The sequence below is a fragment of the Mesoplodon bidens genome, assembly GCF_964165515.1.
Source record: "Mesoplodon bidens genome assembly, chromosome: 3".
In the NCBI taxonomy this organism is placed as follows: Eukaryota; Metazoa; Chordata; class Mammalia; order Artiodactyla; family Ziphiidae; genus Mesoplodon; species Mesoplodon bidens.
In genome coordinates this window covers 34,628,677-34,653,757 of record NC_138178.1, presented here as the reverse complement: position 1 = coordinate 34,653,757, position 25,081 = coordinate 34,628,677, and the positions used below count along the sequence as shown (strand labels likewise).

Below are 25,081 nucleotides of genomic sequence, written 5' to 3'. Positions count from 1 at the left end.
TGCTGTGCAGTCTGTAGGTAACTTAGAGGAAAGGCCTGGCAGGCGGATACCACAGGCAGGATGGAGAACATGGAGCAGACCCAGCGGTCCCAGGGGCGGGGGCAGCACATTCGCAGTAGCCAGGTCTGTCCTCCGGAGACTGTTTGGCAGGAGAGGACACAGTAGTGAAGGCCAGAAAACCCAGCCCAGGTTGTGCCAGTTCCCGTGGGCACCCCCCAACCTGGGGCACTTGCACCAAACCTGAGAATGGTACAGGAAAACATGTGTGTGTGTGTGTTGTGTCTTGTGTGTGTACTAAAATACAACTTCTCAAATAAGGTTTTCCCCTGCGAGGAATAAAAATTTTAAAAAGCTTGACTGTTCAGTATGGGGCAGGGGAGGATGAGAGGGTAAGACCAGCTGCTTGTGCCTCTTAGGGAATGTTTGCCTAAGTGACCCTTAGGTATGGTAAAGATATGATCATTCCTTTCCCAAGGTAAAGTTCATGGGGCTTTATTTCCTCCTTACCAGAAACCAGGAACACCGTTAGTGAAAAGATGTAAGATCAATGGGCGATCAGAAATCCAAATTGCCAATGTTAAAGGCACAAGCAGATTTTCCTTCTAGGATTCTCCTCCTCGACACAAAGCTATTTAAAAATAATAAGCTTCTAGATCTTCTCTGCCTAAATCCACATGGGGAATGTTAACAGTTTCATTACACCGGCCGTCCAAAACTGGGAAGTTTGTGAAAATATGTAAGGCCTCTGGCTTTAAGAGAAAAACAGATTTACATTCCTTCCCGCCTCAGCAGGAAACCTTAAATCAAAGGCAACCAACAAATCAACACATGCTTATCTGTCAGCACACTTGTCCCAGTTTGTAATTATCCATTTATTTGTGTGTGATCAATGCTAGTCCCCTCATTAGGTTGTAAACTCCCTGAGAGCATTTGTCTTGATTAGCCTTGAACCCCAGGGCCCAGGCAGTGCCTGGCGCACAGGGCACTCTCTAAATATTTGTATAAAGAAGGAAGGAAAGGAGGGAAGGAAGAGAGGGAGGAAGGGAGTGAGAGAAAGAAAAAAAAGGAAGGAAAAGAAGCAGCTAGTGAGAAATGTTACAAATGGAAAGATTCTTTACAACAATTCTGCCCCCCAGCATACATACAGGTTTACTTGTCATCTTTTCCTAGAAAATGGAGATAATAATAGTACTTATCTCAATTGCTATTTTATAACTCAAATTGTTGTTTTAAATATTTTAAGTTATTTTATGTCAGACAAGAGAGGCCACTGCCCTGGGCCCCCATGCTTTTGCTGTCCTCTGGCTATGCCCCTCCCCTGAGTACAAAGTCACAATGGGACTTCCCTGCCCAGAGGCCCCAGTACACTACCAGTGTGGACCCCTCCTGATGGCCCACCCGGGTCTTGCACTGAAGTGTGTGCACCTCTAGGCCCAAGATGCATCCAAGGGAGTGACTATCTGCAGGGAACAAGGTGTGGACGGAGCTGGGAAGTCCACACACTTGTGCTTGAGGCCTCCTTGTGTTGTGGGATGGAGTCTGAAACCGATGGGGGTGGGAAGAAGAGGAGTGGGAGTCACAGGGTCATGGCCAAGGCTACCCCTCCCTGTGTGACCAAGGTCCAGGACAGAACCCCCAAGGAGGCTGAGAATTCTAAATTCTAACCTGGTCTCCCAGGGCATTTTGAAGTTCTGTTTGTCTAGGTAGGAGGTTAGAACACATTTTATTCAACAGTTGATAGCTTGATTTATAACTTTGAAGTATTTAGATATATGGCATGAGAGCAAATGTTTAGGACACACATACATACATGAATGTGTGTGTGTGTGTAATCCTAAAATTCAGCTGGTATCACAGTATAATGATGAAGAGGGAGAAGTGTTTATACAAGTCCTTTGCCTGTTTTTCAACTGGGTTATTGTTTTTTGCTTTGTTTTGTTTCTTTGCTATTGAGTTGTAGTCTTTCCTTATATATTTTGGATATTAATCTCTTATCAGATATATGGTTTGCAAATATTTTCTTCCATTCTGTAGGTTGCCCTTTCATTCTGTTGATGGTTTCCTTTGCTGTGCAGACATCTTACTTACGCTCTTGATGACTGTGCTGTTCATGTCATATCCATGATTTCATTGCCAAGACCAGATTAAAAAATGGGCAAATGACTTTAATAGACATTTCTCCAAAGAAGACATACAAGATGTTTAACATCACTAATCATCAGGGAAATGCAAATCAAAACCACAATAAGATATTACCTCATACCTGTTAGGATGGCTATTTTATTTTTTTAATATCTTTATTGGAATATAATTGCTTTACAATATTATGTTAGTTTCTGCTGTACCACAAAGTGAATCAGCTGTATGTATACATATATCCCCATATCCCCTCCCTCTTGAGCCTCCCTCCCACCCTCCTTATCCCACTCCTCTGGATCATCACAAAGCATCAAGCTGATCTTCCTGTGCTATGCAGCAGCTTCCCACTAGGATGGCTATTTTAAAACAAAACAAAAGTGTTGACAAGTATGTGGAGAAATTGGAACCCTTGTATACTCCTGGTGGAAAGGTAAAGAAATAGAACTACTGTATGATCCAGCAATCCCACCTCTGGGTACATACCCCAGAGAATTGAAATCATACTTTCAAAGAGACATCTGTACTCCCACGTTCACTGCAGAATTATTCACTAATAGCTATGATGTGGAAACAACTCAAATGTCCATAGACAGACGAATGAATTTTTAAAATGTGGTATATACATACAATGAAATATTATTCAGCCTTAAAAAAAGGAAATCCTGCTAGTGTGGATGAACTTGGAGGACATTATGCTAAGTGAAATAAGCCAGTCACAGAAGGGCAAACACTGCGTGATTCCACTTATATGAGGTATTTAAAGTAGTCAAACTCTAGAAGCAGAGAGTAGAATGCTGATTACCATGGATGGGGTGAGAGTTAATGGGGACTTGCTGTTCGATGAGTATAAAGTTTCAGTTATGCAAGATGAATAAGTTCTAGATTTCTGCTGTCCACATAGCCTATAGCTAACAATATCGTAATGTGCACTTAAAAATTTGAGAAACTAGATCTCAGGTTGGTGCTCTTACCACACACACACAAAAGGGACACAAGAGAATTCTGGAGGTGATGGATACATCTATTACTTTTACTGTGGTGGTGGTTTCACGTTCATGGGTGTGCTGTGTGTCCAAACGCATCAACTTGTAAATGTGGAATATGTGCAGTTTTTTGGTATGTTGATTATACCTCCATAAAGCTGTTGAAAGAAAAAGAGAGTAAGGGAAAACTCTGGCTTTGGACAGCCCGGGTCTGCCTGTCACATGCCAGCTAAGGCTCAGTGCTCTTCAGGGCAAAAATGGAAAGCATGATGGTCTCTATTTCACTGGATTATTGAGATTATTAGAGTGGCTGGCATGATGCTGGCGTATACTAAGTGCTGCAAAAAATGTTATAAAGAACAATTGATCCTGCTTTTGTCACCTTATAGAGGAAAACATGTTCTTGTCTCATTTATTTCCAGGTCAGAGATTAAGTCCTTTATAGGATGAGAAGAAGACATATTCCCCTTTTCATAAACTCTCCTTACACCACGGTCCCTTCCTACATGGCACTTGTCACAGATGCAGTTTTACAGAGTCGTGGGCCTTGCCCTGTGATTTCATGAATGCCACCTTCCTTCTAGACTGCATGCAGAGCTGGGGCAGGGCCCACGTCTCTCTCTGGTTCACCATTTTATTCCCATACCCCAGCCCGGTGCCCACAGGATGGGCACTCCAAGTATTTGCTGAAGGGATGGTGTCTCTACCAAAGCTTTACACACTCTTGGGTCTATTTCTGAGTTTCCTGTTTCAATGCATTGATACCACACTATTCTGTTTGTTTGTTCAGTGGAATAAAATGTGCTAATATCTGGTATTGTGAAGGCTACCCCTTATTCTGTTGGTTCTTCTGTGTTCTTTTAGATGTACTTCTGAAAGACTTCCCCTCAAAAGCAGGCGTTTTAATTGGAATTATATAAAATTCTAATTATAAATGAATTTTTAAAGAATTAGCTTAATTAGAACATCTTCTCATCCATAGTTTCCATCTCTAGTCATCATTCTCCCACACATTTGTGATTTTATTGCTATATATATATGTATCTATACATAGTACAGCAAATTGATTCAGTTACATATATATATATATATATATATATATGCTTTTTCAAATTCTTTTCCATTATAGGTTATTACAAGATACTGACTATAATTCCCTGTGCTACACAGTAGGCCCTTGTTACTTATCTATTTTATATACAGTAGTGTGTATCTGTTAATCTCAAATTCCTAATTTATCCCTCCCCCGTCTTTCCCCTTTGATAACCATAAGTTTGTTTTCTGTGCCTGTGAGTCTATTTCTGTTTTGCAGATGAGTTCATTTGTAATATTTTTTAGATTCCACGTATAAATGTTATCATATAATATTTGTCTTTCTCTGTCTGACTTACTTCACTTAGTATGATAATCTATAGGCCCAACCATGTTGCTGCAAATGACATTACTTCATTCTTTTTAATGGCTGAGTAACATTCCATTGTATATATGTACTCCATCTTCTTTATCCATTCATCTGTCGATGGACATTTAGGTTGCTTCTATGTCTTGGCTATTGTAAATAGTGAACAGTTGCATTATATATTTTTACAATATCTGAGAACAAACTCTAATATTATTTATCTAATATTTTTGTTCAAATTGACTTCTAAGTGTACATACCAACTTTAGCTTCTTCCTTGCCTTGATATCAGTGAATTCTAAGGTTTGGTAAACTAAGATCTTATAATACAATTAAAATAAATATATAATAATTGAAACAAAGTAGACTCATCTGTGTACCTCCCAATGTCACTGCTGGTACCTCACATTTCGGGAAGCCCTGCTGTACATTATTTTGTCCCACAGTACAGTTTCTTAGTTTCTTTATATAAGCCTTTCCCTAAATAATTTCCACCATTAGGGTCACACTCAGAAAACCCTTTTCCAAATTCAAAATTATAGAAACAGTGATTTCCTTTCAGTTCTTTTATGATTTCATTTTTCAAACTTAACTCCTCAACCCACCTGGAATTTATCCCATTGTATGTTGTGAGGTTAAAAAAAAATCAACCCAATGTAGTGCTTCTAAAAAGCCAGCTATCTCAGCATCATTTTTGGAATAATCTTTTCCCCCACTCATTTGCATTTCTACCCTTGTCATATGGTAAATACTTTTCAATTTGGGTTTGTTTCTAAATGTTTATGTCCATTGGAATTATCTAGCTCTCATCTGATGCCGTTATATGCTGTTTTAATTTTTTACAGCTGCATAACATAGTTAAACACAAGAGAATGCAAGTGCTGCTCATTTTTTTTTTTTTCAGAGTTTTTCTTATCAGCTATGCGAGCATCACCATGTGCCTCTGCAAGCATCATTCCTCACACCTAACATCAGCCCAGGGAGGCAGGTGCTATCACCACTTCTATTGTACAGATGAGGAAACTGAGCCCGGGAAGAGGAGACATGCTCTCAAGGTCACAAAACTAGCAGGGCTGGAAGCTCTCAAACCCAGGCAGTCTAGTTCCAGAGACCATGACCTTGACCTTTACAAGGTAAAATCCAACCTGAGAATCAATCTCTTTTCAAGAAGGAATATATTCTCCTCATATCTGTTATTACCAACTTGTTGGTATTTGCTTTATTTGGTTGTTTAATGTTTTTGTATGCTTTATTGTGTTTTGTTTTTTATTTCTTATTTATAATGCTTCCAGCTAGAGACTACTTTCTTTTTTTCCCCTGAGATGTGGAATTTACTTTATGACCTCTATTTTAATTCATTGGTTAGGTTCACTAGTGATTGTGCTTACTCAAAAGCACTCTTTCACTTGATTTCTTTGGTTGTCAGGGTTAGTGAATCTTCTTTATATGGCAGCATATACATTTTATTAAAGTGATAATGGTAGAATTTTAATAAATAAAATTGAAGATTTGTTTTATTAACGTAACATAATGGATTCTATTATTAGCTAAAATGTCAATAGCCCTGTTGACATAATTTTTATTGTTTTAACTGAAATGCATGGGAAAAATGCTTTTATTATGAGGATAAATTAGATGATAGTTCAGAGTTCTTTGTGAGAATATCACAGCTGTATTTCATTAATTAGCATCTCGACTTTGGGGCTGATGTTTAACGTACACACACAAATTCTCCAGGTTATAGAAGTATTCCTTACTTTTAAAAAAAGTTATGAGAGCAGAGGCAATGGACTCATGTAAAGTACTGAAACAGACTTAAGAGCTTTTACTACTTTTTTCATTCTGTACTCTATCACTTTTATAAAGGGTCTGACGAGAAAACTCTCATGTAGACTATGTCTATGTCCCACTGGCAAGAAAGACTATCCCACATTTGTTACCTATCTATGTAAGGACTAATATTCCTATTTTACTGATGAGAAAACTGAAGCTCAGAGACTAGGTGACTAGTTGAATGTCAACAGACCAACTGAAAAAAACTCAAAATTTCACCTCTGATTAAATTTACCTGTCTGCCCAGCCAGTGCATGAACCCTCTGTAGGTGTCTCCTGGTCCTCAGGCGTTTGTGAGAATCGCCTGGAAGTGGCCCACCCCACCCATCTGCCACTTAAGCAAGTTCTTATCCTATGTTAGTACCTTCCAGTAGCTTCTATCCTTGTTCACCCCACATAGTTTCACAGAACCCGCCTCCCACTGAGTAGTTCTTTAAATATCAGAAAACTGTCCATTCCCTGCCTTGTCCCTTCCCACTTTTGATTTTTTTTAAATCTCTGTTTACTGAGCACTTATGATAGTGAGACAGTTTACCTTTTATTTTATTATTTTAATCTGTTTGTCTTTCTCAACTCTGAGGGATAAATATTGTTAGCCTGAAACTCTTCTTGTCCAAAGAGTCATAACTCCTTCAATTATTTCTCTTACATCAAGATTTTGAGGCTTTTCACTATCCTGGTTTGGCTTTTTCTGGACACACATCTATTTGAGAAGTTCGGCTGGAGTTTGGATTCTGGAGTGGCTGGATTCCAATCCTAGTTCCAACTCTTCTAGAAATGTGACCTTGAGAAAGTCAATTTCTATAATAGAATCGACAGTACATACTTTATGGGTGTGCTGTGAGAATTGATGACAAAGTATCCAGCTGTTTAGCACTGTGCCTGACTTGTATGATATACCAATACGGAGCACCCATTTTGTTTATTTATGGTATGGAAGTCCCTCTAAGAAGGTATAGCACCACTGTGATGACTGGAACCTTCACTGCCGGTGCATCACCTGTCTCTCCCGAGCAGGGTTGCATAGCTCCTTGAGACAGTGCCTTCACTACGCAGTATTTAGTTCAGGGAAGAGAGGCTGGGGAGGAAAGGTGAGTGGCACTGCCTTTAGATCTTCCCCACCACTCCCCCTTTCTGATTCTTTACTACCCAGACTTCGGGAGCAATCGTAGAGTTCCTTTTAGGTTTGATACCAGCAGTTTTGACTGTAAGACTACTGCGAAGATGGCCCATAAAACATTGAAGGGGCTAACTAGGGGTCATACCAGATTTAGAACAGAGCATCTCACATTGGAAGTCACGACTCTGGGTTGGGCAATTGACATTGGGTCAGATTATCGATTTCTGGCCCTCAGTTTGCTCATTGTCTAATGAAGGTTTTGGACCACACACTAACACCTGAGATCTTAACATTCTTTTGTCAGTTTCAGAGATTAGGGGTTCAACCTAAGACTCTGGGGAAAGAAGGGGATTCAACTGCAAAACAAAGTTTGAATTCCACTGATTTATTTCAGCTCCGCTCGGAAAGAAGAATTCCTTCTTTCTGGAGATCGGTGAGCTTCCAGGCTCTTTGAATTCCAGTATATCAGAGATTTTTAAATTACTTTCTCTTATTCTTATTCCTTTCTGATATTGTAGGATGGTTATTACTGATTATTAACTAAATGATGTTTAAATTTTAGGAGTCAAGCTACTTTTAAAAGCCTATTAATAAAATTTATGAAACTTTCCCCTTTCCTCTCACAATTCCAAAAGCTTTAATAAAAATAAATGAATAAATGTGTGCTAGGATTAGCTTAGGTTTTTTTGCTTCTGTTTACAGCAGGGATGGGGTGCTTTCTATTTTATTAAGACCTTTAGCACTATTCAATTTTTAAATTAAGCATGCATTACTTTAAAAAATTAATTGAATAAAGATAAACTTGAAACATACAGAAGAATAAAATGAAAATAAAATTGTGACCCGCTACTTAAAGAATATTCATTGGCAAACTTTTTTTTTTTTCGGTATGCGGTCCTCTCACTGTTGTGGCCTCTCCCGTTGCGGAGCACAGGCTCCGGACGCGCAGGCTCAGCGGCCATGGCTCACGGGCCTAGCCGCTCCGTGGCATGTGGGATCTTCCCGGACCAGGGCACGAACGCATGTCCCCTGCATCGGCAGGCGGACTCTCAACCAGTGCACCACCAGGGAAGCCCCCATTGTCAAATTTTGATGTATTTCTTTCTAGCCTATTCATTTGCTTTTTCTTTCTTTTTTTTTTTTTAACATCTTTATTGGAGTATAATTGCTTTACAATGGTGTGTCAGTTTCTGCTTTATAACAAAGTGAATCAGTTATACATATACATATATCCCTATATCTCTTCCCTCTTGCGTCTCCCTCCCTCCCACCCTCCCTATCCCACCCCTCTAGGTGGTCACAAAGCATGGAGCTGATCTCCCTGTGCTATGCGGCTGCTTCCCACTAGCTATCTATTTTACATTTGGTAGTGTATATATGTCCATGCCACTCTCTCACATTGTCACAGCTTACCCTTCCCCCTCCCCGTATCCTCAAGTCCATTCTCTAGTAGGTCTGCGTCTTTATTCCAGTCTTGCCCCTAGGTTCTTCATGACCATTTTTTTGTTTGTTTTTTAGATTCCATATATATGTGTTAGCATACGGTGTTTGTTTTTCTCTTTCTGACTTACTTCACTCTGTATGACAGACTCTAGGTCCATCCACCTCACTGCAAATAACTCAATTTCGTTTCTTTTTATGGTTGAGTAATATTCCATTGTATATATGTGCCACATCTTCTTTATCCATTCATCTGTTGATGGACACTTGGGTTGCTTCCATGTCCTGGCTATTGTAAATAGAGCTGCAATGAACATTGTGGTACATGACTCTTTTTGAATTATGGTTTTCTCAGGGTATATGCCCAGTAGTGGGATTGCTGGGTCGTATGGTAGTTCTATTTTTAGTTTTTTAAGGAACGTCCATACTGTTCTCCATAGTGGCTGTATCAATTTACATTCCCACCAAGAGTGTAAGAGGGTTCCCTTTTCTCCATACCCTCTCCAGCATTTATTGTTTGTAGAATTTTTGATGATGGCCATTCTGACCAGTGTGAGATGATATCTCACTGTAGTTTTGATTTGCATTTCTCTAACGATTAATGATGTTGAGCATTCTTTCATGTGTTTGTTGGCAATCTGTATATCTTCTTTGGAGAAATGTCTATTTAGGTCTTCTGCCCATTTTTGGATTGGTTTGTTTGTTTTTTTGATATTGAGCTGCATGGGCTGCTTGTAAATTTTGGAGATTAATTCTTTGTCAGTTGCTTTATTTGCAAATATTTTCTCCCATTCTGAGCGTTGTCTTTTCGTCTTGTTTATGGTTTTCTTTGTTGTGCAAAAGTTTTTAAGTTTCATTAGGTCCAATTTGTTTATTTTTGTTTTTATTTCCATTTCTCTAGGAGTTGGGTCAAAAAGGATCTTGCTGTGATTTATGTCATAGAGTGTTCTATGTTTTCCTCTAAAAGTTTGATAGTGTCTGGCCTTACATTTAGGTCTTTAATCCATTTTGAGTTTATTTTTGTGTATGGTGTTAGGGAGTGTTCTAATTTCATTCTTTTACATGTAGCTGTCCAGTTTTCCCAGTACCACTTATTGAAAAGACTGTCTTTTCTCCATTGTATATTCTTGCCTCCTTTGTCATAGGTTAGGTGACCGTAGGTGTGTAGGTTTATCTCTGGGCTTTCTATCCTGTTCCATTGATCTATATTTCTGTTTTTCTGCCAGTACCATACTGTCTTGATTACTATAGCTTTGTAGTATAGTCTGAAGTCAGGGAGCCTGATTCCTCCAGCTCCGTTTTTCTTTCTCAAGATTGCTTTGGCTATTTGGGGTCTTTTGTGTTTCCATACATCATTTGCTTTTTCTAATGCTTATTGAGTGTTTAGTAATGCAGACACACACACACACACACACACACTCCTTATCTCCTTTTCTGTGTTCGTTCAACATAAGGAGAACATTTCCTATATTATTAAAATATTCTTAAAATATGTGTGTTCCATGTATTATATGTCACATACATGTTAATGATATAAAAACCACAGAACATCAGAAAAACAAAATGCTTTCAATTCCCCTCACACATGTGATTGTTACAGAAGCAGGGCTGGAAATATTTCCTCTCTGAGGAACCATGGCTCAGAGATGGGAAGGAACTTATGGTTGATTAAGATCACAGGCTCAAGTACCACTTACTAGCTTTAAGACCTTAGGTTCAAAAGTGGATCTAATATTTGAAGATCATTTTAGGGGTACTCCTTAAGGAAAAGAATAAATGTGCCTCTCCTTGGGCAAGTGACTTAACCTATTTGCATCTGTAAAATGGAGATAATAAAAGTATTGACCTCAGAGGTCAAGAGGATTAAATAAGATACTGCATTATGAAGCATTTGGTAAAACTGCCAGGCACATAATAAGTGCTTAATAAGTATTACCTGTGGTTATTATTATTCAAAATCATGTAGTTGTGGCTGAAGTAATCTGAGCTGTTTCCCAGAGACTGTTATTCATCCACATACTTAAGAAAGTTACACCTCGAGCCTTCTCAATCTGGCTCACTCATTCATTTAATAAACATTAATTGAGTTCCTATGAGATATCATATGCTATGTTAGGCACTAGCCTCAATTAATGTCATCCTTTGAAAGTACAATTCAAATGTCCACATCTCTGGGAAGGCTTCCTGGGACCCTAGGCAGATTCACTACCCTCTGGGCACTTACCCCTGCTGGGAACTGGATTTGGACAAGACCGTGTTCAAGGGAAAGGCTTCCTCTGCCTTTTTCATTTCTGTAGCTTCAGCACTTTCCTCTGTGCCTTTAAAAAAGTATGTAGGTGCTCGATAATGTTGAATGAGTTGATTGAAAGTGTGCTTGTTTTCCCACGAGGATTTTAGTTTCTTTTGCCAGCTATTTAGTTTGCAAGAGGAAGCAAGCTGTGTGCAAAATAGTTTGGAGCCTCTGGAAACAAGAACAAGGTGGTCTTTTTTTTTTTTTTTTTTTTTTTTTTTGCGGTACGCGGGCCTCTCACTGTTGTGGCCTCTCCTGTTGCGGAGCACAGGCTCCGGACGCGCAGGCCCAGCGGCCATGGCTCACGGGCCCAGCCGCTCCGCGGCATGTGGGATCCTCCCAGACCGGGGCACGAACCCGCGTCCCCTGCATCGGCAGGCGGACTCTCAACCACTGCGCCACCAGGGAAGCCCAACAAGGTGGTCTTTTGCTAATCTTGGTTTGTTTTTACCTTTTCTTATTTATGACAACTGAACTTCTCTATTATCTTACCAGATCACATTCTGCAAGCTTCTCTCTTGTGCTAATAAAAAAAATAATATGGCTACATCGGGGACGTCCTTAGGGAACATGTCCTGTATCAGGAAAAGTAGTTAAGCTCTGGGGTCCTAAAGGTGCCTGGGAAAGTCTAACCAGAAACTTTGGGGTTGGGTGTATTATCTATTTAAAAACAGAACTGGACTTTGCAAGTTTTATGATGTCTTGGCTTATTCAAGCCATTAACTGTGAATTAAAATTTCCAGATCATTACTTTCATAATAGCGTTCAAGTGTCAGAAAATAACCCTGACCAGTCAGTACTGGATACAAGTAGATAAGAAGTGGCAGTGGGGAAAGCACCCACTTACCAGTACATCTGCTTAGGACTTTGCAACGTACAATGAGTCACCTTTTACTATCATTATCCATTTGCTAAACCACCCTCCACCCCGGAAGCAGATGGAAAGCAGGACACTACCTTCTTTTTGCAGGCAAGAAACACTGGGGCAGAGCTGGACTGGGAACCGGATCCATCAGCCATCTCAGCTCCTGCCACCACAATCATCCCCCTCCTACCCTCAGGAGGGGCTTTGATTTTGTGGGTGTCTTCAGAAAACCATGCTGACCTTTGTATAGGTTTAACTGAAGCATTCTGGTCCTTGGAGGGTGACCCGGGCTACATGGAAGATCATGGGCACTCACGATTGGCAGCTTTCCATCAATTCCTGTGGTCAGAGTTTTAGCTTATCCTTCATGGGGTGGGGGTGAGATGGGTGATTTCATTGAACATTTGCACTTACAGGCAGGTAGAGCTCCTGTCTTCCTGATCCAGTAGGGAAGAGAGATATGAAACATGTCACTTCCACAAAGTGTATTCACCTTCCTGGGAATGACCCAGGGACTCGGAAGTATCCAGTTCTCCAAACCAATTTCTGAATTGACCATCTGAAAGCTTAACCCTGCAGGTAGGAGGGGGAGGATGTATGGCAGGCCTGGTCCCTAGCACAGGCAACCTTGGGGAGGAGGGCCCCCATTTACCTGGGTACAGGCCTCATCAGCTGTGAAAGCTGAAGAACAACTTTACCTTCATCATGTTTGTGATTTGAAAAAAGAAACCTCAGTTGGTGCAATCCAGAGTCTATGAAGTCCCTAGAAACAGAGTTGAGAGGCCAAAGCTAGCCTGTTGTGTCGGCAAGATACAAATGCCAAGGACTCAGGAGGGCTTTTCCTGTCTGCCTCGGTGTTTACAGGCCCTTAGTGAGGGACTCCAGGCTGGGCCTCCTCTATGGCCGTCCCCAGCCAGGACCCTTTATTCCTAGACCTCCATCTCGGCAGGAATCCTCAAGGGCACTCCCCCCTCATTCTCAAATTGGTAGGACTTGAGTCCATAAACCAGGTTAAAAAAATACAAGAATTCTCTACTGGAGGTCTAGGTGGTGGCTCTCTCAGAAGACTCAGCACGCCCACCACCCCAATCCCTGCCCCCTCACCAAGCTTTCCCTTTGAAGAAAAACACACACCAGGAAGCTGATGTAAACATCCTGAGGAAATAACCACTGTAAGTGGCTTCTAAGTCTCATTTCCCTAAGGAAATAATCAGCACCTCTTTGCCAAGACAGCTCCAGGTGAGCAAGGAAGGAAAAACACGTTCGTTTTCTCAAAAGGAGTTTGCCTGACTGCCTGCAAAGCGCGCTCCCACCTATTGTCACATTTTATTCCCAGAACCCACGAGGTGGGGAGGGCTTGTATGGTTTCCCCTATTTTATGGATGAGAAACCAAGGCCCTGGGCGCTCCCTCACTCTTCCCTGGGTCACGCAGGGAGCACTTGGGGGAGCCGCTGTCTTCGAGTGCCGAGATCGCCCCGCAGCACCACGAGGATTCCCGAGCAAGCCTGTCTGCGGTTGCGGCCACATGGCCTCATTGTCCTCAGCAGGAGTCCCGCTGCGCCAACGTTGGCCGACTCCGCGAACCGCGGCCCCGGCCCCTCTGCGGAACGGCCCCGGCCAGGCGCAGGGTACCCGGCGAGCCAGGCGGCGCCCGGAACAAGGGAGGAGAGCGCGCGCCGGGACCCGGGGGCATCCGCCCGGGTCGGCGGCGGAGGGGGACTCGGGCGGAGAGGGATCGAGTGGCGGGCCCGGCGGGCAGAGTGCCCCGTTCCGGCCCGCCCCTCAAAGCCTCCTTTCTTCTCTCTAGCGCTCGGAGGCGGCCCCCGGGAGATCCGGGAGGGGGCGCAGCTCGCCGTCCCTGCCGGCCGGTCCCGTCGCACCCTCCCTCCGACGCCACCCCCACCCCGAGAAATGCACAAAAGAGCGGCCGGGAGGCAAGCGCACACCTCCCGTTTGGGCGGGGCTGCGGGAGGAGCCGGCGCGCTCCGCCGCGCCCGCCTTAAAGTGACCGCCCGCTCTTCGCGCGCACTGCGCAGGCCCGACCGTGGGGCGGGGAGGACCCTGAGAGCAGCGGGCGCGCACGCCCGCACCGCCCGCTGGAGGTATGGCCGGCGTCCCAGCGGTGCCGGCGCGGCGCTCGTGCGCGTATCAGCGCCCGCGGGGTCTCAGCTGGCGCGCGTGGCATGTGCCGGACCCCAGCGCGGTGCGTTCCGGAGGTCGCCGGAGGCGGAGCCGGCCAGGTCCGCGCTGCAACCGGTTTCTGGCTTTCTGATCCGCAGTTTTGGGGCCAGTTGGGCGAAGTGTTGCCCAAGGGGACAGAATTGCGGGCGCGCGCGCACGAGCGGCGATGCGGCCGGGCGTTTGCCTTTGTGTCTCCTGCGCTCCCGTGCAGGTGGGCAACCCGCGCCGGGGGCCACTTTGCCAGTGCGCACCAGGACCTCAGACATGCCTTTCGTGTCCTGGGGCTCGGACCACCTTTTGGGCAGACAATAGACGCTTCTCCCAGTGGCATCTTTGGTTCTAGGGGTGGTTTATTTGGGGGACACTAACGGGACTTTCTAAGGACCAGTCTCTTAGAGCCGGGCCCCTGGCATCAGAGTTGGGCGCGTTTCCTTTTCTCAGTCTGGCGAGGGAGGAGACCTGGGGACAGTGACCGTCCTCGGCTGATAGGTGCAGGCAAGTGTCCCGGGCCTGCCGGTCCCGCATTAGACAACAAAGAGAGGCGTTAGCGGCGGCGGGGGAGGGGCGCGGCCGGGAGGAGGACGGGGCGGGCTGCGGCGAGCGCGGCGGTTGGGGGGGCGCTCGCTCTCCGCTCGCTCAGCCTGCGGCCTCCGCCCGCCCCCGGCCCGGCGCGCGCCAATCGCCTCCCCCAGCGATAGTGTCAGTAGCATTGTAGAGTCAGCTCCCGCCGGTGACGTTGCGCCTCCCTCGTCCCCCTCTGGAGCCGTCTGGCTGCAGAGGCTCAGTCAAGAGGCGGGGAGGAGAGGAGGAAAAAGCGCTGAGTGAGGGCTGGCGGGCGGGCGGGCGGGCGGGAGGGAGTGGAGGAGCCGGGGAGGGGCTCCTTAAAGAAACGCTGCTGTCGCTCGCCTGCTCGCTTCTCGCTCGGCATTGTGGCCAGCCAGCCGGGCACTTGGGGGGCACGCGCGGCCGCCGCTCGAGCTCTGCCCCCACCCCACCCGCCAGCAGATCTGGGGTGGGGACCCAGGCGGGGGCTCCCGCAGCCACTGCCCGGCGTGGACCACAAGGAGCCGAGAAAGGAGCAACGGAGCCCTCTGCAGCCGGCCGGCCTCTCCGCCCCTGACCACTCGCTTCCCGGCTGCCTTTGTGGCCGCAGTTTGTCGCCGCCGAGCAGAGGGCCGGCGGGGGCGCGGTGCGCACGGCCGAGCGATGCCCAGCTCGCTGTTTGCAGAGCTGGAGCGCAACGGCAGCGGCGGCGGCGGGGGAGGCGGCGGCGGGGGAGGCGGCGGCGGCGGCGGCAGCGGCGGGGGAGAGACCCTGGATGACCAAAGAGCCCTGCAGCTCGCGCTCGACCAGCTCTCCCTGCTGGGGCTGGACAGTGACGAGGGCGCGTCTCTGTACGACAGCGAGCCGAGGAAGAAGAGCGTGAACATGACCGAGTGCGTGCCGGTGCCCAGTTCCGAGCATGTCGCCGAGATCGTGGGGCGGCAAGGTGGGTCCGGCAGGGATGGGCAGCTGGAGGTGAGAGGGTTTCGGGCCACCGCCCCGCGGGGAAGGCGGGAGAGGAATCGAGATCCGCGGCGCCGGGGAGCCTTGGGGAGGGAGGAAGAGCCGCGCGAAGGGCCGGCGCCCCAGACAAAGAAAGTGCAGGCAGGCTGTCTCCCAGAGCCGCGCCGCGGCCACGGCGGGATGCACTTTTTCCTGCGAAAATCACTGCCTTCTCCCTAGCGCCCCCCACCCTGCCCACCCCGGGAAATAGAATTTAAATATAAGATGCTTGGGGGAGGGGGCCTTTGATCGGTCCTTTGGGAGGGGGGAGGAGGAGGAGTGAGCATCGGATGGGAGGAGGATTCTGGATTTCTGCAAAGCGGAACGGAGCCCAGAGGAGGAACAATGGGTCCCGGGACTGCCCCCCATTCCCACCAGTACCCCCCGCGCTAGAGGATCTCGGCCTTCGGTAACCTTCCCCGAACCCCTTTGCCTCGTCTTCGGGGCGGACGGCAGCGCGTCCCGCTGGATCCCAGCGGCATCTCCCCAGCTGACTTTTTCTGGGATTCTCGGGTTTGGCTCGGGACGACTGCAGTCACTGGGGGAGGGCTGGGCAGCCAACAGACTGTTCCTCGAGCGCCTCGCGGGTGGAACCCGCTTTCCAGCCCGTGGAGCGGCCCAGGGTCTGTGAGGGAGCCGCCCCCTTTCCGCCCACCGCGCGTTCTGCCTTCCCGCTGCCCCGTAAGCGGGCAGTCCCAGATCCCTGCGGTTACCCCGGGGTAATGGGCGTGTCTGTCTCTCTCTCCCACTCCCTCCCCTGCACTCTGGCTCCCAGGTTGTAAAATCAAAGCACTGCGGGCGAAGACCAACACTTACATCAAGACCCCGGTTCGTGGGGAGGAGCCTGTCTTTGTTGTGACGGGCAGGAAGGAGGATGTGGCCATGGCTCGGAGGGAGATCATCTCTGCCGCCGAGCACTTCTCCATGATCCGCGCCTCGCGGAATAAGAACACGGCGCTCAACGGCGCAGTGCCCGGGCCGCCTAACCTGCCGGGGCAGACCACCATCCAGGTGCGGGTGCCCTACCGCGTGGTGGGGCTCGTGGTGGGGCCCAAGGGCGCCACGATCAAGCGCATCCAGCAGCAGACGCACACGTACATCGTGACGCCCAGCCGCGACAAGGAGCCGGTGTTCGAGGTGACCGGCATGCCTGAGAACGTGGACCGAGCTCGCGAGGAGATCGAGGCGCACATCGCCCTGCGCACTGGCGGCATCATTGAGCTCACAGATGAGAACGACTTCCACGCCAATGGCACGGATGTGGGCTTTGATCTGCATCATGGGTCCGGCGGGTCCGGCCCAGGCAGCCTCTGGAGCAAGCCCACCCCCAGCATCACGCCCACTCCGGGCCGCAAGCCCTTCTCTAGTTATCGCAACGACAGCTCCAGCTCGCTTGGCAGCGCCTCCACAGACTCTTACTTCGGCGGGGGGACCAGCGGCAGTGCAGCTGCCACCCCGCGCCTGGCGGACTATAGTCCCCCCAGCCCCGCGCTCAGCTTTGCTCACAATGGAAACAACAACAATGGTAATGGATACACCTACACGGCGGGGGAAGCTTCTGTGCCTTCCCCTGACGGCTGTCCTGAGCTACAGCCCACCTTCGACCCGGCTCCCGCCCCACCGCCTGGGGCTCCACTTCTCTGGGCCCAGTTTGAGAGGTCCCCGGGAGGCGGACCTGCAGCTCCCGTGTCCTCTTCCTGCTCTTCCTCTGCATCTTCGTCTGCTTCGTCTTCCTCTGTGGTCTTTCCCGGGGGCGGCGCCAGCGCGCCCTCCAACGCCAACCTGGGGCTGTTGGTGCACCGCCGGCTGCACCCGGGCACCAGCTGCCCCCGTTTGTCCCCGCCCTTGCACATGGCTCCGGGGGCGGGCGAGCACCACCTGGCTCGCCGGGTGCGCAGCGACCCGGGTGGAGGGGGCCTGGCCTACGCCGCCTATGCCAACGGCCTGGGGGCGCAGCTGCCGGGCCTGCAGCCGTCGGACACATCCGGCTCCTCGTCCTCGTCCAGCTCCTCCTCCAGCTCTTCATCCTCCTCCTCTGGGTTGCGGCGTAAGGGCAGCCGTGACTGCTCCGTGTGCTTTGAGAGCGAAGTAATCGCCGCACTGGTGCCCTGCGGCCACAACCTCTTTTGCATGGAGTGCGCCAACCGCATCTGTGAGAAGAGTGAGCCTGAATGCCCGGTCTGCCACACCGCGGTCACTCAGGCCATCCGCATCTTTTCTTGAAGGCGGCGCGCACCACGCGGGGGATGGAGAGCCCGCTTCCCTCCATCCTCACTCCCCAGCGCCTCTTTGCCTACTTGGTGCCCCACCTTCTCCTCCCCGCCTCCCTGCTCACACTCTGAGATCCGAAGAGGAGCTTGGAAAGCTGTAGTATCCGCTCATTTTTTAAATTTCAATTTTTAAACAAAGGAACTTGCCAGGATATCTGCATCAAGAGTACTGTAGCCTGGGAAACCTCCGAACCACCTTAAATGCATGCTCTATAAATAATAGGAACGGCGACATTCTAGTAATGATAGTTTTTACACTGTACTTAATAGGAAGCTTCCAAAAGAAGAAAACCCCACAAGTTTTCCATTTTCTTAAAGTAGGAAAAAATGAACAATAATTATTATGATGAAGATGATAATAATAGTGCTATGGGATGTGTGGACTGTTTTAGTGTGTTCCCCTTTGTGGCTGGGTTCCTACGATGCTTATTATAGAACACAGTGGATCCTTTTTGAATGTTCGTGGAAGGGCCAGGAGTTCCTGTGAAACCAGGATACTGCAGCTTTATTAAAGTTAAAGAAACTGTAACATATCTCTTATATATTAAAAAACGTTTAAAAGTTTTAAAGAGAAATTGCATTAATACAGATTGAAGTATTTTATTCTTTTTTGACTTGAAAAATTATATTTCATATTGCAAAGATGTTTACAAGTATTTTAATTTAAGTTCAGTGAACTTTTTTGTAGCTGGGTTAAATCTTTTTATTTTAGTATGGCCTTATGGCAAAGAACACTGTATTATTTTAATAATCACACAATTGTGACGGAATTACAAACCATAAAATGTGTAATGTTTTGAACAGTATTCTGTTGGGATGGAGATTTTATAGGTTCAGACAAATCTTCTAGATCTGCTTCACCCAGCATATTTTCTATTCAGTGATATAAAGCATATTTTATTCTATATTATTACAAAAAACGGAAATGTATAAACATGTCAGAAGGAACTGTTGATGCTTTCTAACATTTGTATAAATAGAATTCAGTGCAAGTTACAAAAATTCTGTTGCACCACTATAGTTTTAGTATTTCTATTTTAATACATTTGTTTACCACTTGTTTATGTATATGTAGGTGATGTTACTTGAGCTTAAATGTACTTTACTGAGCAAAGTTTAAAAAAACAAAGTATATTTTATTTTATGATAAAGGGCCTTTAACCTCATGGTCAAATACTAATATTATATTTGCTGAGACAAGATTTGAAATTGTATCAAGAGTTTTATTTTTCTGACATTTAAAGTTCTACATAATAAAGGTAAAACTTAAGTAATGGTGCTACTTCATTTTTTAAGTATTTCTATATAAATAAAATATTGAAGAAAATCTATCTTGTGTGGTAACTTGATTTTTTTTGTTTTTTTTTTAAGCTTCTTGGAGTCTACCTTTATAAGGAATCACTCTTAAGTGACAAATTGAAAGATACAACTTCCAGGCGTATTATGTCAGTATTTTATCAATAGAGTGAACTTTCAAAAGAGGCCAAGGTTGTGTTTGGTTGGATGGTTAGGCCGTGGGTAACAGTATTTTTTCTTTTTAATTGCAAGTTATCTACGGAATCAGAGCTTCCTCATTAGACATTGTGGGCACAGTGCCTAGGATCTGTGATTCTTTTAGGGTCCCAGGAAAAGGTTTAATTTCTCTTAAAATTAGAAGAAAATAAAGCAAAGGAAATGAAAATATTCAAAGACAATGTCTTAATTTTCAGGCCCACAAAAACCTATTCAATTTTACCTAGCACATTAAGAAAACAAGGTATCAAAGTATTGAAAGTTATATCAAAAATAAATTTGAATAATTTTATTATGGAGGAAGGAGCAAAAGCACCTCGGGCCTAGGAAAATCATAATCCCACCCAGCGAGGGCCTTCAAGAGTATAGGGAGCCTGAGGGCTGTTCTTGCTGTGGTGAGTTTCCACTGAAGGCCACTTCCTTGGGGGAAGCCCAGAGATGCCAGTTTCTGCTTGTAGAGGACCGGGCTCGATTTGAGCACTGGTCTTTAATAGGCTTCTGCTCGTCAGGCAGGCTAACTGGTGTTGACAGGCTGTGGGTGTTAACTGTCTGTTGTTGTTTGGGAGAAGTTTTTGTTTGTTTTTGGCAGGCTACACCTGCTCCCTGGCTGTGGGGCTTTGTCAAGGGATGGAGCCTGCATGCTTTCACTTGACAGGAACTCTGCCTTCTAGAGAGTATTTAGGAATGACCAGACCATACTGCTGAATTGCCAGCCGACTTCCAGGCTCAGCTGAGCTGCCCCTGGAGGAGAATGGTGTCTGCCTGGAATGTGGCAGCCTTTTATTTTAACCTTTGCGGATGGGTAACATTTAGCAGGTGAGTCCAAAGATAAGCTATAACATATATTGGCTGTTCCTCTTTTCCCCTTTGTATTCATTTTTATTTGTCCGGAAATTTAGTCACTGCCTACGTCATAGCTCCTGATTTGTTTGGTTTGAATGATTCTGTGCAAAGGCAGGAGACAGGCCTTTGGGGTGGGAGGAGAGAAAGGAGTGGCCCTGCTTGGGAAATTTCTGGCATCATCTTCAACTCTGGAAAGTTCCCAGGCAGTGTTTACCCCCTTTTTTGCTCCCTCAAGGACTGGAGGTTAGCTGAGGCCTGGCAAGGAGCGATATTACAGTCCAATCCCTGCTTTCTTTCAGCTGTTCCAAAGTGCCTAGAACAGAACCAAGAGTCTTTTTGCACTTATTTCTTTAGTTATGCAGCTTTGCTTTGATGCTTTAGCAGAATGATTCCAGAGAAGGCGAGGAAAAATCGAAGACTTGATTGGTTGAATTTCACATGGGCTCTTTGCTCACTGAGACTTTTTGCGGTCCATATGCTGCTTTAGAAAATGAGAAAAAAAAAATCAGGTTTCGAGGCTACTGACACGCCCTTGGATGGCTTGTATTTCTTTGCGGTGAGAGGTCCCCTTTGTTGACATGAAGTTTTGGAATATATTAATAAAACCAGGATTCTTGAGAGGAGAGAGAGCTTTTCACTATTGGTTTCCTCTGCAGGGCAGGCTCTTGTCACCAGCGGAGGATGTGGACACATGCTAGTGGCATTAGATGGCATTAACTTTTGATCCAAGGCAGGCTTTTTGTCCCATCCCCCAGGTCCCACAAATGACAACTGTGGAGGTGGTCACTTGCTGTGGAGGTTCTCCAGCTGGAGGAGAGATGAGAGGTACCACTTTTATGCCCAGCAACTACCAGCAGTTTCCCTTTCTACTTTCTGCTACCCATCTGAAACCTGTCTTTCTGCAGCAACAAAATATCAGCTAACAGACATCTCTGCCCCGAATTATTGGTCCATGTTTCCTTTCTTTACATGGACTACTAGTTCTCAACTGGGGGTGATTTTACAAACCCCCTCACCCCTGGTTTAACAATCTCTGGAGACATTTTGGGTTATGACAATGTGGGGTAGTGCTACTGGCATCTAGTAGGTAACAGCCAGGGATGCTGCTAATCATCCTGCAAAACACAACAAAGAATCATCCAGGCCAGGGTGAGAAACCCTGATGTAGACAAAGAAAATGGACCTTCCCTGCTGTCTTTTCACTGCCTTGAAATTGGTGATATTGTTCTGACATTTAAACACACAGAGGTTGACCCTTGGTGGTACTCTGGGATTGCCCACTACCCAGGGTAGCTCTAGTGATATCAGGAATATTGCAGGGGAAGCCAAGGCTGATGTGTGAGCACGGGAGGTCAAAATTAAGGAAATCATTTTTCTTCACCAAAGAGTGGTAGATTGCACTCAATCAATAATAATGTTTGCATGGAATGTTCAAAGCGCTTTCTTTTCTATTGTCTCCTGTGATCCTTTCTACAACCGTAAGGGAGAAACCATTGAGATTTTGCTGTGCATATTTGTAGTAAAACACACTCAAAATGTAGTCCTACCAACACTGGCTCTTGGGAAAAGCTCTATTATTGTCAGTGACTATCAGCCACTAAGAGATCCAGAGCTTTTATCTCTTAAGCCTTATCTTTCCAAGTAATATGAACAAATTTGCTCCATCTCAAGGGGGTTTAGAGCCTTCTGGCCAGGGTGATGCTGGTAGTAATTGTCCTTGAAGCTTTATGGGGGGCAAGGCAACTTGGGGAGAGATACCCTCTCCAATACAGACCCTCTCCAATACAGACCCTCTCCAAGTTGAATCTTCTGATGAGACTGCAGCCCTAGCTAACATCTTGACTGCTTCCTAAGAGACACTGAGTCAGATATACCCGGCTAAGCCAAACCCTGATTCCAGACCCACAGAAACAGTGAAAATAATAAATGTTTGTTGCTTTAAGCCTCTAAGCTTTAGGGCAATTTGTTATGCACAAATAGAAAATGAATACAGTTATGCAATTAACTGTTAAAACGGTGGTCATCCTTGGAGAATAAGGCTGGTATTTGAGGGTGATAACAGAAAACTGGCTCTGCCATTTCCTAGTTGTGTATCTTGGGAAAGTTACTAAACTTCTCTGTGCCTCACTTTTATCATCTATGAAATGGGGATAATAACAGTAACATACCTCAAAGGGTTGCTCTGAGGAGCATTTAGGATAATGCATGGCTTATGGTATGTGCTCTCTATCTCTATCAGTCCTTATGTTTGCTATTATTATTTTTTCACTTAATATCCTCATGACCTTTGGGTTTTTTTTTACTATGTGATTATATTACTTTCATAGGTCAAAAATAATTTAAAAAATTTAGAATCGGAAGCATGAGGGGTGTTCGTCGATTTTGTCTGGGCCAGATCTTACATGTCTGAACATTTTGATGGACATCATATCTTTAATACAATGCTATTATTTTATTTTGTATAGGAGACATTACACTTTTCAAAATGCTTTCATATGAAGCATCTCACAGACACCCTGTGAAGTAGTGAATAATATGGCTCTCATTTTTATCCTCATTTTACAGCCCAAGAAACTGAGCTTAAATGCTTTGCCCAACAGGCAGTCTTTGGTGAAGTGGAGACTAGAGATTTCTGGAAACCTAGTTCCTTTTAACCATGCCCTGTGCAGACATACAGAAGACTCCTGCTTTTACAGAACAGCCCAAAGTGACTCCAATGAGTTATGAGTAAATTTAATAGACTGCTTACTGAAAATATCCAAACCTACCACCCATGGACTTAGAGGCCAGTAAAACACACTTCTCATTAAAAACCATGATGACGTCACCTTAATATTCCTCTGATGACTCAGAAGGCAATTCAACATCAGTGAACTGTACAGCAAGAAAATGATCACTTAAAATCTCTTGATAAAAAGGACTATGATATTTTGGGTTACTTATCACAGCCACACTTTTATGGTGTACCTCCCAGATCTGTTCATTCATCCACTCTTCCTATTCAGGGGGCATCGCTATTGTTCTGTTAACTCTGCCTTTGCTCTGAGACTGCAGGGAATTCACTATACATTTCCATCTCCAATTTTCTCAGCATATTAGTCCCTTGAGATGCCCACATGAGAGTAATCTGGAAAATGTATATGAAATAGAACTTCCTGGGTCCACCTTCTGGAATTCTTATTCAGTACATTTGGGATGAGGCCTGGAAATCTGCAGTTTAAAAAGTTCCCTCTATTCCTTCAATAGGGGATGGTTAGTTAAAGATATAAATACTAGACTTTAGACAACTCTGCAGAGTGCTGTTAAAAAGAATTAAGCAGATAGATTTGTGTTGATATTGAACAATATGCATTCTTAAGAGGAAAACGTTAAGGTACATTAGAGTACATACATTATGCTACACTTGTATTAAGATTGTATATGGAGACTTACCTACAAGTATAATTGTATATACATGGAATGGACCTCTGGGGAGGGAGACTGGGTGTCAGGGGTCAGGGGCTGGAGAGAGACCTACTTGTCATTGTATATCCTTTTGTGGTGTTTGGATCTTTAAAGAAATTTTGTACGTTACCTATTCAAAGTATTTGCTATAGTTGATAATGCTGCATCAATGTTGCTTTATTGATTGGAACAAATGTACCACACTGATGGTGGATGAGGCTGTGTGTGTGGCAGGGTGGGTGGGGGCATCGGGGGAGAGGTGGGAACTCTGTACTTTCCTCAATGTTGGTGTGAACCTAGAAATTCTCTAGAATTAAAGTCTATTCATTAGAACAATTTTTTAAAGTGCTAGGCATGGTAAACCCATGTATAAATGAATGTAAGGCTAGACTGATTGATTGATTGACAGGCTGATGAAGTAAAAGTTCCCCTTGAGATTCTGATGTGTAGCCAGGTTTGGGAATCACTGGACGTGGTGGGCGTAAGGCCCCTTCCACTGACGGTTCCAGGTGAACAGAAGAGTAGAGGGTAAGTAAGATTGCAAAAGCAGGTCAGATTAGGTTGTAGAGAGCCTGGAAAGCTCGACTGGTGGTTTTGGGGTGTGTCTTGCAGGCATCAGGGTACACTGTTTTCATAGTGAGCCAGATGGGCTGGGAAAAGGCCAGGCCAGGCTGGAATGGGGAGTCTGGTGAGGAGCCATGGCCATGATCCAGGAGGTAGATGGTGAGGCACGAGGTAGCAGAGCATCTGGGTTGATGAGAGAAGAGGAGAGAGTCGTGAGGGCCTTGAAAAAGTATTAGGTTGAATCATGTGAAAGTGCTGATATTGGACCATTGTGATCTACATTAATCACAATTTCATGCGGTTCAACCTAACAGAATTGACACTGTGAGGTGGCAGAGGGCATCTCTGCAGAGTGAGGATGGACGGGGAGATTTGGGGACTTAAGTCTCAGTGGCTAGAACACCGTTATTAAAAAGAGAGGAACGAGGATGTTTGAGGTGATGACTAAATGGAGTGTCATGGAATTTTAGACCATGGGATTTTAGAGCAAACGCTTTTGCTTATATTTCCTGAATATGTCTTGTGTTTCTACATATTTATGCCTTTGCCTGAACCATTCCCTCTGCCTAGGAAATGTGTTGATTTTTTTTTATTTTTATTTTTTTTGTAAAGATCCAAGCGGAAGTCTGGTAAAATAGAGAAAAGAAAGGTC

General features: G+C 45.5%; 1 protein-coding gene across 1 annotated transcript; it reads left to right on the top strand.

Moving 5' to 3' along the window:
* The first annotated feature begins 15,320 nt into the window (after window positions 1–15,320).
* MEX3B (mex-3 RNA binding family member B) lies at window positions 15,321–18,754 on the top strand. The gene is made up of 2 exons (XM_081228650.1): window positions 15,321–15,740; window positions 16,572–18,754. The coding sequence occupies exons 1-2, from the start codon at window positions 15,458–15,460 to the stop codon at window positions 18,017–18,019; spliced, it is 1,731 nt and encodes a 576-aa protein (XP_081084776.1). The 5' UTR covers window positions 15,321–15,457; the 3' UTR covers window positions 18,020–18,754.
* The last annotated feature ends 6,327 nt before the right edge of the window (window positions 18,755–25,081 follow it).

What these genes read in the sequence shown, in the direction of transcription:
- MEX3B (XM_081228650.1), top strand. Translation starts at nt 15,458, where the DNA reads ATGCCCAGCTCGCTGTTTGCAGAGCTGGAGCGCAACGGCAGCGGCGGC. An exon ending in CGAGATCGTGGGGCGGCAAG is followed by an intron (nt 15,741 to 16,571) that starts GTGGGTCCGGCA and finishes TCTGGCTCCCAG; the next exon opens with GTTGTAAAATCAAAGCACTG.